The sequence below is a fragment of the Schistocerca americana genome, chromosome 1 (genome assembly GCF_021461395.2).
Source record: "Schistocerca americana isolate TAMUIC-IGC-003095 chromosome 1, iqSchAmer2.1, whole genome shotgun sequence".
Lineage (NCBI taxonomy): Eukaryota > Metazoa > Arthropoda > Insecta > Orthoptera > Acrididae > Schistocerca > Schistocerca americana.
In genome coordinates this window covers 1,135,472,656-1,135,485,625 of record NC_060119.1, presented here as the reverse complement: position 1 = coordinate 1,135,485,625, position 12,970 = coordinate 1,135,472,656, and the positions used below count along the sequence as shown (strand labels likewise).

At 38.4% G+C, this 12,970-nt stretch overlaps 1 protein-coding gene across 1 annotated transcript in view; it reads left to right on the top strand.

Moving 5' to 3' along the window:
- The window catches only part of LOC124597165 (xaa-Pro aminopeptidase 1-like), a 114,853-nt gene that overhangs the window by 65,658 nt on the left and 36,225 nt on the right, over window positions 1-12,970 (top strand). Inside the window, exon 4 of the mRNA XM_047135920.1 lies at window positions 3,148-3,247. Coding sequence (XP_046991876.1) covers window positions 3,148-3,247 — 100 coding nt within the window. The remainder of the gene's footprint in view (window positions 1-3,147; window positions 3,248-12,970) is intronic.

Genomic DNA, 12,970 nt, shown 5'->3' with positions numbered 1-12,970 from the left:
AAACGCTCCATTTAGCTTGCTTTGTACTTAGCAATCTCTCTCAACCTGCAGATAACATACTTTTCTACAATTTCACTCAGCTCCATTCTATTGCCTAATCTTTTGAGGGATAGGCAGTTAAGAATAAAAGACTATTTCTTCTATAGAAATAAGAATATTTAGTAAAATTGATAAGCAAACATCTCACAGAAGCATCTTCATGGAGCTATGAATTCTTACACTTATGTGCCATTTCACTAATTCCATAACGGTATTTGTTGTTTGCATTTACTCTCTAATAGTATTCATCATTAATAACAAGACCTAACACAGGATAAACAGTGCAGCCTACAACTATAATACTAAAAACAAAAATAAATGCCATATAAACTTTGCATTGCTCTCTAGATATTAATGTAAAATTTATATGGAAACTATTTTTACTTGTTATATTATAGCTGTGCAAAGTAAGTCAAATGAAGCTGTTTGGTTAATTATCAGGATGCCCAAGGATTTCACACATGAATTTTCATTTTCTGTTTACTCAGTGACCTCTGTTTCTGATACCAGTAAGTTTCATACCAAACAACTTTCACTTACACAAGCGTTGGTTATTTATCTTAAAGAAAAATGGACAATCCTTTGTGATAAATGTATCAAAGTTATTGGTTTATAGCTGATTATCAAAAATGGACCATTATTAATTACAAGAACCTGCAGACATGCATTTAAGTAGGCTGCATCATGATGTGTCAAGTGAAATTTGTGACTGGATTGAAGATTTTTTTGGTGGAGAGGACACGGCGTGTTATCTCGAGTGGAGAATCGTCAGATGTAGAAGTAACTTTGGATGTGCCCCAGGGAAATGAGTTGAAGCCCTTGCTGTTCATGTTCTGTACTAATGACCCTGTGGATGATATTAACAGTAACCTCAGACATTTTGCAGATGATACAGTTATCTATAATGAAGTACTGTCTGGCGGAGGCTGCATAAATATTCAGTCAAAACTTGATAAGCTTTCAGAGTGGTGCAAAGATTGGCAACTTGCTTTAAATGTTCCACAATGTAAAATTGTGCACTTCACAAAACAAAAAAATTAGTATCCTATAACTATAATGTCAATGAGTCACTGTTGGAATTGACCAACTCATACAAATACCTGGGTGTAACACTGTGTAGGGATCGTAAATGGATTGATCACATAGGCTCATTCATGGGTAAAGTGGGTGGCAGACTTTGGACTATTGGTAGAGTACTGGGGAAGTGCAATCAGTCTACAAAGAAGATTGCTAACAAATCACTCATGCAACCGATTCTAGAATATTGCTCAAGTGTGTGGGACCCATACCAAACAGGACTAACAGGGGTTGTGTATGTATACAGGGCAGGGCAGCATGAGTGGTCACAAGTTTGTTTGACCCATGTGAGAGTGTCACTGAGACATTGGAAGAATTGAACAGGCAGACTCTGGAAGATAGACATAAATTATTCTGAGGAAGTCTACTAACAAAGTTTGAAGAATTGGCTTTAAATGGTGACCCTAGGAATATACTACAACCCCCTACTTATTGCTGACATCAGGATCATGAGCATAAGATTAGAATATTGCAGGATGCATAGAGACACTCAAACAATCATTCTTCTTGCACACCATACATGAATGAAACAGGAAGAAACTCTAATAACTGGAACAATGGGACATATCCTCTGTCATGTGTACCATGGTGGTTTGCAGAGTATAGATATAAATGTAGATGTAGATGTCAAGCCCCAAAATCTGGGGGAAATGTAGGTACAGAGACAAGTTTCACAAAAAGTGCCATCCTAACTATATGAAAATTATCACTGTAGATAGAAACTTAATGAGAAACAGAGTTGTTCAAGTCACAAGGTTATCAGCAAAGAATTGTTCCCACAGTAGAATTTAAAGAAATTACACTGGGTCCTGTAGAACAAGATTCATCAATGAGAACTCATCACTTGTCCATGAAATCATTAGTGTGTGAAGTCTCAGCAGATACAGAGGGTGAACTGATTGGTATGGTCCCATCTAGAGTCTGCATGGTGCAGGTTTCAGCCCACCCAGCAGCCTGGCTGTTTTACAGTCATAATTTTCCCCCATGCGTGTGACTTACATCAAGGCTGCATATCTATTTCCCATGCTCATTCACACTTAGCCATTCACTATTTCAATGATTCACACTTCACATGCATGCCATATTCATTCACTCATCCGCTCAGACAACAAAACAAATAAAAAGAATATTGGCCATTACAAATAACAATAGCGGTCTGAAATTGAAGTTATTACAAAATATTTTGATGTTTTGACCACAATGTTGTTCATTCCAATATTTAAAGGTCAGGCATTTAATTTAAATTCTTCCCTGACTTCAACACAAAACATAGTAACATAGCACCGCAGGTTGTTATTTCTCAAGGAAAGCCATAAATTGTGTATTTTAGGTAATTTTTTATACATAAAAAATTAGTATAGGAGCAATCTTAAATTTATACTGTTGTTGACAATCATCATTACAAAAGTTTATACAAAGTTTCACAATAATTGGGTTATTAGCACTATCTTTAATAATTCATATCAATCCACGTAATATTCAGTTGTTGTCCTGGGCATGTCCACAGCTTGAAAAGCTAGCTGGGTCATGTGTGAACGTGTTATTCCTAGTGTGTGAAAGCATTTTCTGGGGTCAAGACTCTGGAAGGTTTTGAATGGCCTATACAAAAAAGGAATGGTTAAAATCTAGGGTTTCAATTAGTATATGATGTGTTTCATTATAAACGTGCAGCTTTTGTAGGTTGCAATGACCAGAATCTTTGAAGACCATAAAGACAACAATTAGAGTTACATTAGCAGTAGTTCTTAGTGAACATTTTCCATTAGGTATGTTTCATATTCAAAGTATTTCATCGAAAATCTGTGTCTGTCCATATATATCTTGGAATATTTAAGATATGACTTACTCATCACTTGCCATAAAGGTGGTTTTCTGTTTTGTTTTTGACAATACTTAGATTAATTGTTGACTGCTCTTCCTGGGTTCAGAATAAAAAGAACAATCTAATTTAAACACTAATTTCTAAGTACTTACCCAACTTCTTTCTAAGAAACTGATGTCTAATGATAGCTTTGTTCTAATGCTTTACAGGGATGGCTGTCAGACGTCCTCCATGTGCCTGCTGCTCGTGTGGGTGCTGACCCACACTTACTGCCTCACACCGATTGGCATGCATTATCGGTTGACCTTGGTAATACTGCCAAAGTAGGCAACATCAGTGAATGAACAATGTTCTTTACTTTATAACTTGGTTTTCTCTGCATGTATTACCCCAAGCACTTTTCAGTTTGTCTGATGCATCTAAAAAAAAGTGCTTCCATCTGTTTATCTCTTAATCTTCTATATTTTAGAGTCCACATAAATTTGCACATGTAAAAAACAGAGTAATTCTATGATACATTGTATTGACCTTCAGAAAGCATAAGTACCACTGATAGACAAATTAAAGGAGAATGTGCCGTACCTTCAGTTTTTACAGAAAATTAGTGGATGGGGTTATTGAGATGTGAGACAACAAGTGCTTTAAATTTGTCATTTATTATCATTAAAACAGTGGCAGATCAGAAACTGGCCATGTAGTCTGTTTACGAAAAAACATTTGAAGAAACAGTTCTGTGAAAAAATGGAAATTTCATGTGAAGGTTTCCTTTGGATGATTTTTTTTAAGATTTTTGTAAAGGACTAACTCAAGAACAATATCCTGAATTGTCATCTTTTAGTAAGCAACCACATTCAGACCTTTTGCCGTGGTTGTTCTTCCACCTATACTGAATTTCATCAAGTTGACCCAAATCAGATGTTGGTCTGAAAAACATCGGTGCTGTGCAAAACATGATTCAAGCTGAATGGCAGGTGGCTCATTGAAAAAGAGAGAATCCTTGGACATAGAGAATATTGCATACATTCAGTTCTGTGTGAACAGTTAGCTGTGGAAAAGGTCTGTTCCTGATGGATTTTGCACAACTTGACTCAAGCTCGGAAACAGGCTCCTGTTAATTAGTGTAAGTAAACATTCAGAAAATTTGATTGAGGAAATGGAAATTCTGTATACAACACCATAGGAGGGAGTAAAACTTGGATATATTCATATCAGCCATAAACTAATCAGCAGTCAACTGTCTGTACGTCCAAGATGAATCAAAACCAACAAAACTGGTCAGTTTGTGAAGCATTTCCAAGAAAATGATCGCTTGTTCCTTTGGTTACACTGGGCATGTTGCAACCAATTCTTTAGAGGATCAAAGAATAGTGATGCTGAAAAGGATACCACAGTTTGCTTGCTACAATTCACTGATGCAATCAGGAAAATAAATTAAAAACTTTGCAACATTCTTCATTGTGACAGTGTTGGCTACACACAACACATTGGGAAGTTGACTGTTTGACAGAGAAAAGTCCAAGTAATGTCATGCATCTGATTTATCACCTAACTACTTTTTTTTGTTCTTGCCACCTCTGAAAGGTTTTGAATTAGTTCAAATTCATGCAAAAGTAAATAAATATTGTTGGAAACAGTGGGACTATTTGTACCAATTTTTCCCTTTCATTGTTTTTGTAAAAACTTAAGAAGAGGTACTTGTAGCTTTCAAATCTGCTAGTTCCTTAACCAAGGATGAAAGAAGGGTAGGTTTAGGAAGGTTGGAAAGGAGAACAGTTTATAAAGACCCAAAGTCAAGTTGATTCTCATATGTATGTTATTCTGAGTAATATATAGGCTTAATTAAATGATCATTAACAACAAAATGCAACTACTTCCACTTGTTCATGTACTATGAATGAATGAATGATGTTCCTGTCATTAACTCCAGATATTTTTCTCATTTCCAGACCTGACACCCATTTGTAACTGTTCCTGACACACTTGTGTTCACTTTGTTCATTTTATGCAGGGTGTACATAAAGTCTGGGGAAACCTTCACTTATTTATTGCACAAGAACCTAACATTGTACAGATATCATACATAAGTCACTTTGAAGAGAAACCATGAAAGTTTTTTTCATATTTTTCACTTATACCGCCACAGAGTAGTTTGGTAATTTGCCGATAGTCACCACCAGTCGCAAACATGGCGAGTTCAGGTGCAGAGTGAGCTTTCTGTGTGTTGGAGTTCGACAAAAACAAGTGTGTTACGGCTGTTCAACGGATGTTTAGGACCAAGTACAGTAAGAAGCCACCAACAAGGAAGGCCATTTACCACTGGCACAATGAATTCGTTACAACGGGTTGCTTGTGCCCAGCAAAGAGAAGAGAATGTCCCAGTGTGAGTGAAGTGAATGTGGAGCACCGAGAGCATTGTTACGGGATATTCCTACTTGGACATGTTGCAGCAATGGCTGATGCCTCAAATGCAATCGGACTCTCCAGTCACCTTTCAGCAGAATGGGGCTCCATTCCATTTTCATTGTGAAGTTCATGGGTACCTGAAAACGGAGCTGCCACATCGATGGATTGGCCCTGTTACAGAAGGAGACAGCTGTTTCATGAAATGGCCTCCCTAATCACCATATCTCACTCCGTGTGACTTTTTTCTGTGGGGCACATTAAAGATCTGGTGTATGTATGCCTCTACCACATGATGTAGCAGAGCTCTGGGAGAGGATACGGGAAGCATCTGCCACAGTCAAAAATGCCATGCTGGGACAGGTATGGCAAGAATTTGATTACCGTATTGACATCTGCCAGATCACTCATGGTTCGCATATTGAACGTTTGTAAAAAAAAAAACTTTCAGAGTCTCTCTTCAAAATGCAATACATATGACATCTGTACCATGTTTGGTTCTTGTGCAATAAATAATTGAAAGTATTTCTGGACTTTATGTACACCCCATATTTCAACTCCTCATCAGCTGACTTCTATCTACACTATACAAAGTAATTAAAGGATCAATTTTATGAACCCCCCATCATTTTCCCTCACTCCATTGCAGAAGTGTGAAATTTGGCTCGAATTTCCTATAACCTTCCTCTATAATGGTACAAAAGTATGGTATGCCCTAAGACATCTCCCTCAGGTTTGGTGACACTTCAAATAGCGAGGTGTCAACACATGCAAAATAAAAAAGACTACAGCTCAGAAGTTTGTTTGATGTGTAAGCCCAGTTAATGATCTCAGATTGGAACCAACTCAGCCCAATGCCACTGTGGATGTGTCACATGATAGGGAAGTTGTAGCACACCACCTTACCCACATCTCATCCCTTCTCTTGACACCTCTATGATTAACGTCAGAACTGTGACAACCTTTGACACTGCTGGGATCCCACACATAATTCAAGCATTCTCTAAAGACACTGTGGGGCTGCAAACTCACTGAATGCAATCTGATCTCTTTGGAGCATAGCGTGACCACAACTTTTGCTCTGGTATACAAAGTGAAACCACTGGGGATTGTTCAAAACCATTCAGCAAAATTCGGCCATGATTTGAAGCAGCAAAGGGTGTTAAAGCTTTATAAGCCCTTGTGTTTTGCACCTTTCTGTGGTGTGATCACAGGAGAGGGGGAAGGAGGGTGAAGGTGCGACAACATCATGTGTGTAAATAAAATGGCAGACAGACCCTCTAAAGACACGCCAGTTCAGCAAGACCCTTGGTGTCACTTGCTCACCTTTGCTGAGCAATTTAAAAATGCACCTGTACAGAGACAATCTTTGATCTATTCTAGGCACCTACAAGCAGAGGCATCCCTTGACATTCTTCAGCTGAGTGGCACTATGCTGCTGCTCTAGCGCCTGCTTGCAGGCATGCAGAATCTGAATAGTGTTGAACTGGTTGCATGGCTGCAGGCTTCTAGGAATTGGTCAAGGATTGTCTCTGTACACCTTCCCATGACCATGCCAGTGGATGGTGTCAAACGTGGGGCCTGAAAAACCATAAACATCTTTCAGATCCCGTTCAGATTTCCTTGAATGATTTTGAATGGTCCCTAGTGGTTCAACCCTATATATCAGAGCAAAAATTGTGATCACCCTACACTCCAAAGGTGTCAGATGAAGTTCAATGGGGTTGTAGCCTCACAATCTCATCTGAGAAGGACTGAATCATCCAGAGGGTGTTCGCAGTGGCAAAAGTTGTCAAGAACAACGTTCTGTGGCACATCACACTGTAAACTGTCATTTTCGACAATGAAAAGTGTATAAATGAACCTGAGGGCTTTTCATGTTGATTCTGAGTGGTGGTACATCTGAAATTCTTTCCTCAGCCACCCATAAGAAAAGTGCATGATTTCAATGCTAGGTGTCAAGAGAAGGGGTGAGATGTGGGTAAGGGTTGTGTGACAATCTTCGCATCATATGACACAGCCACAGTGATGTTGGGCAGAATTGTTGTGAAGTTGGTGCAAATATGACATCATTAACCCATATTATACCTCACATGAATTTTTACAGGGGAGACTTGTAGGTGCCTTTGAGCAAAATTTCGAACTTCTTCATTGCAGTGGGGGAAAATGATGGGGTTTCAAAAAAGTGAGCCTTTCATTTTTTTCTGCAGTAGAGTCAGGCATACAACTCCCCGCCCCCTCAAAAATTCATCTGATGTCCGTACGTGATCACTAATACTTTACATTCCTAATTTCCATTTCATCATCTACAATGAGCTTCACCGAATTGTTAACAGCTGTTTGTCTTCTACCATTCCCAGCAACCTATTGAGTTCATATTAGAGTTGTTGTTGTTGTTGTTGTTGTTGTTGTTGTAGTTATTGTGGTAGTGGTTGTCTTTAGTCTAAAGACTGGCTTGATGCAGCTCTGCATGCTACTTTATCCTGTGCAAGCCTCTTTACTTCCAAATAACTACTGCAACCTACATCTCTTTGAAATAGCTTACTGTATTCATCTCTGTCTTCCTCTGCAGTTTTTATCACCCACTCTTCCCTCCAACCCTAACCTTATGATTCCTAGGGTCCCAGAACATGCCCTATCAACTGATCCCTACTCTTAGTCGAGCTGTACCATAAATTACCCTTTTCCCCAATTCTACTCAGTACCTCCTCATTATTTATGTGATCTACCCATCTAATCTTCATTATTCTTTTATTGCACCACCTTTCAAAACCTTCTATTCTCTTCTTGTCTGAACTGTTGATCATCCATGTTTCACTTCCATACAAGGCTACACTCTAGACAAATACCTTCAGAAAAGACTTCCTAACACTTAAATTTATATTTGATGCTAACAAATTTCTCTTCTTCGGAAACACTTTCATTGCCACTGCCAAAACAGCACAACTCATCTAATATTTTTAGTGTCTCATTTTCTAATCCAGTTCTCTCAGCATCACCTGATTTAGGTCGACTATGTTCCATTACCTTTCTTTTGGTTTTGTTGATTTTCATTACGTATCTTCTTCTCAAGATACTGTACATTCCATTCAACTGCTATTCCAAGTCCTTTGCTGTTTCTGCTGTTATCAGTAAAGCTCAAAACTTTTTATTTCTTCTCCTTGAACTTTAATTTCTTCTCCAAATTTTTCTTTGGTCTCCTTTACTGCTTGCTCAATGTACACATTGAATAGCATTGGGGATAGGCTACAGCCCCTGTTGTACACCTTTTGTGCTGCTCGACTCACAATTACTGTACAGTTTCTGCACAAGTTATAAATAATCTTTCACTTCCTGTGTTTTACTCCTGATACTTTGAGAATTTGAGAGTGTATTCCAGTCAACATCGTCAAAAGCTTTTTCTAAGCCTACAAATACTATAAACATAGGTTTGTCTTTCCTTAACCTATCTTCTAAGAGAAGTCATAGGGTCATTATTGCCTCACACATCCCTACATTTCTCCAGAATCCAAACTGATCTCCCTGAGGTTGGCTTCTACCAGTTTCTCCATTCTTCTGTAAATAATTCATGTTGGTATTTTACAACCATGACTTATTAAACTAATGGTTCAGTAATATTCATACCTATCAACACCTGTTTCTATGGAATTCAAATTGTTACATTCTTCTTTAAGTCTGAGGGTATTTTGCGTGTCTCATATATCTTGCACACCAGTTGGAATAGTGAGATCATGGCTGGCCATCCGGTGGATATCAGTAGTTCTGTGGGGAATTTTGTCTATTCCATGGAGTCTTTCAGTACTCTATCAAATGTTTCTTGCAGTATCATATTTCCCACCTCATCTTCATCTACTTCCTCTTCCCTTCCAAGTTCATTTCTGTCATATAGTCTCTATATACAAGGGGCGTTCAATAAGTGCTCCAACACGTTTTTTCTCTGACAGCAGGTTGGTTTTATTCAGGATTTCAGTACACTCTATCATCCCCCACTCTTAGGGCTACAAAGCCTTATTTTTCACCGTAATCTCTGTTCAATGTAATGGACTTTCATCACCTTACTGGGAGGGTTTGTATTTCCACTTGGTACCACTCTACTGGTTGACGTTGGAGCCAATGTCTTGCTGCATCAGTAGCCTCCCCATCACCCATGTACTGCTTCCCATGGAGTGCATCCTTCATTGGGCCAAACAGATGGCAGTCAGAAGGCGCGAGATCTGGAGGATAGGGAGACCGGACAAGTTTGTGTAACCTTGTTGCGATGACGACAGATGCCTCACCCAATGACTCACCATGGTTTTGTCACTGCCAGGTTTCTGAAGACATTCTATAAGCACCTATGAATAGCTGTGAGGCTCTGGCTTTCCATCAAAGGAAACTCAGTGACAGCTCTCTGCTTGTAATACACCTCTGTTACAAACACCATTTTGAAGGCTATGTGTAGCGCCACCACCAGAACTTCATGAAACTGTAGGGGCTGGAGAAGAAATATTCCACGATGTCCTGCAACAAATTCCACATTTTTTCAAATTTGACCAGAAAAAAAAGTGTTGCGTTACTTACTGAACTCACGTCATACATTCCTTCCACCTTTCAGCTTTTCCTTCACTGCTTAGTACCGGTTTTCCATCTCAGCTCTTGATATTCATACAGTTACTTCTGTTGTCTCCAAAGGCCTCTTTAATTTTCCTGTGGATGATATCTGTCTTTCCCCTAGTTAAAATCAAACAATGGAAAATCCAGGATGGAATATCACAATATTATGAAAATAATAGTTGCTAATCACTTTGTAGCAATGATGTTGAGTTGCAAATAGATGCAACAAAAAGACTGTCAGAAAGTAGGCTTTCAGCCAACAAGGCCTTCATCAGAAATACACAGACACACACACATTCGTACAACTGCAACTCACACACACATAACAGCAGTCTCTAGTTGCTGAGGTCAGTTATGAAGACCTAGTTATGTATGCTTGTATACCCCTGCATTTGTCCTCTAACAATTCCTGTTTGTCATCTTGTACTTTCTGTCACTATCATTTTTTAGATATGTATATTCCCTTATGCCTGCTTCATTTGCAGTATTTTTATATTTTCTCCTTTCATCAATTAAACTCAGGATCTCCTGTGATATCTAAGAATTTCTGCTAGGCCTTATCTTTTTATCTATTTGATCCTCTGCTGCCTTCACTATTTCATGTCTCAAAGCTACCAATTTGTCTTCTACTGTATTCGTTTCACCCATTTCAGTCAATTGTTGCTTAATGGTCCATCTGTAACTCTCAAAAACCTCTGGTTCTTTCAACTTATCCTGTTACCATCTCCTTAATTTCCTACCTTTTTGAAGTGGTTTTTTTTTTTTGGTAAAAGATCTACAGTTCATAACCAATAAATTGTAGTCGGAGTCCACATCTACCCCTGGAAATTCCTTTCAGTTTAACTTCGGGTATTAGAATTATACCTGATTTTATAAGTCAAATGTGGTCACCATCTTTTTCTGGAGTTCTACAAAGTGTTCTTCTTCAGAGACTTAATAATGTACTAAAAATTGTATTAAATGCTTTCTCTTACTTTGAACGATTAGTACATGAGCCCACATGAATTGTAACTGGTTGCGAAAACACAATTGATGTCTTAGATACAAATAAACCTAATCTAATAGAGAGTGTCATGACGGATACAGGGATTAGTGAACACGAGGTCATTGTAGCGAGGCTCAAAACCATATCAACCAAAACCACTAAAAATAAATGCAAAATATATCTATTTAAAACAGCACACAAAAATTCTCTTGATGCCTTCCTAAGAGAGAGTCCCCATTCCTTCCAAGTTAATTATGTAAATGTAGACCAGATATGGCTTGAATTCAAAGATACAGTATCGACAGCAGTAGATAGATTCATACCACATAAGTTAATAAGAGACGGGACTGATCCACCATGGTACACAAAACACGTCAGAACACTGTTACAGAACAACAAAAAAAAAAGAATGCCAAATTCAGAAGAATGCAAAATCCCCAAGACTGGCTAAGTTTCACGGAAGCTCAAAATTTAGTGCAGATGTCAATGCGAAATGCTTTTAATAGTTTCCACAATGAAACATTGTCTCAAAATATGGTAGAAAACTCAAAAAGATTCTGGTCGTATGTAAAGTACACCAGTGGCAAAAAACAGTCAATACTCTCACCGCGCGATAGCGATGGAAATGTTATTGATGATGGTGCCACTAAAACGGAGTTACTAAATACACTTCTCCGTAATTCCTTCACGAAAGATGATGTAAATATCCCAGAATTCAAAACCAGAACAGCTGTTAGCATGAGGGACATAAAAGTAGATATCTTAGGTGTTGTGAAACAACTCAAATGACTTAAGAAAGGCAATTCTTTCAGTCCAGATGGGTTACGGATCAGATTCCTTTCAGAGTATGCAGACACAATAGCGCCTTTCTTAGCAATCATATACAACCGCTCACTTGATGAAAGGTCTGTTCCTAAAGACTGGAAAGTAGCACAGGTCATACCAATATTCAAGAAGGGAAATAGGAGTAACCCATTGAATTACAGACCCATATCACTGACCTCAATTTGCAGTAGGATTTTAGAGCATATACTGTACTCAAACATTATGAATCACCTTGAAGAAAATGACTTATTGATACATAACTAACAAGCATTCAGAAAATATTGTTCTTGTGCAACACAGATAGTTCTTTATTCCCATGAAGTAATGAGTGCTGTCGACAAGGGATCTCAGATCGATTCCATATTCATAGATTTCCAGAAGGCTTTTGATACCGTTCCTCTCAAGCGACTATTAATCAAATTGCATGCATATGGAGTATCGTCTCAGTTGTGTGACTGGATTCATGATTTCCTCTCAGAGAGGTCACAGTTCGTAATGATAGATGGTAAATTATTGAGTAGAACAGAAGTGATATCTGGCATTTTGCAAGGTAGTGTCATAGGCCCTTTGCTGTTCCTGATTTATGTAAATGATCTAGGTGATAATCTGAGTGGCCCCCTTAGAATGTTTGCAGATGATGCTGTAATTTACCATCTAGTAAAATCATCAGATGATCAATTCCAATTACAAAATGATCTAGAGAGAATTTCTGTATGGTGTGAAAAGTGGCAATTAGCACTAAACAAAGAAAAGTGTGATGTCATCCAAATGGGTACTAAAAGAAATCCAATAAATTTAGGGTATGTGATAAATTGCACAAATCTAAGGGCTGTCAATTTGACTAAATACCTAGGAATTACAATTACGAGCAACTTAAGTTGGAAAGACCACATAAATGATGTTGTTGGGAAGGTGAAACAAAGACTGTGCTTTGTTGGCAGAACACTTAGAAGATGCGACAAACCAACCAAAGAGACAGCCTACATTATGCTTGCTGTCCTCTGCTGGAATATTGCTGCATGGTATGGGATCCTTACCAGGTAGGATTGACGGAGAACATCGAAAAAGTGCAAAGAAGGGCAGCTCGTTTTGTGTTATTGCGCAATAGGGGTGAGAGTGTCACTGATATGATATGAGAGTTGGGGTGGCAGTCACTGAGACAATGGCAGTTTTCTTTGTGGCGAGATCTATTTATGAAATTTCAATCACCAACTTTCTCTTCCGAGTGC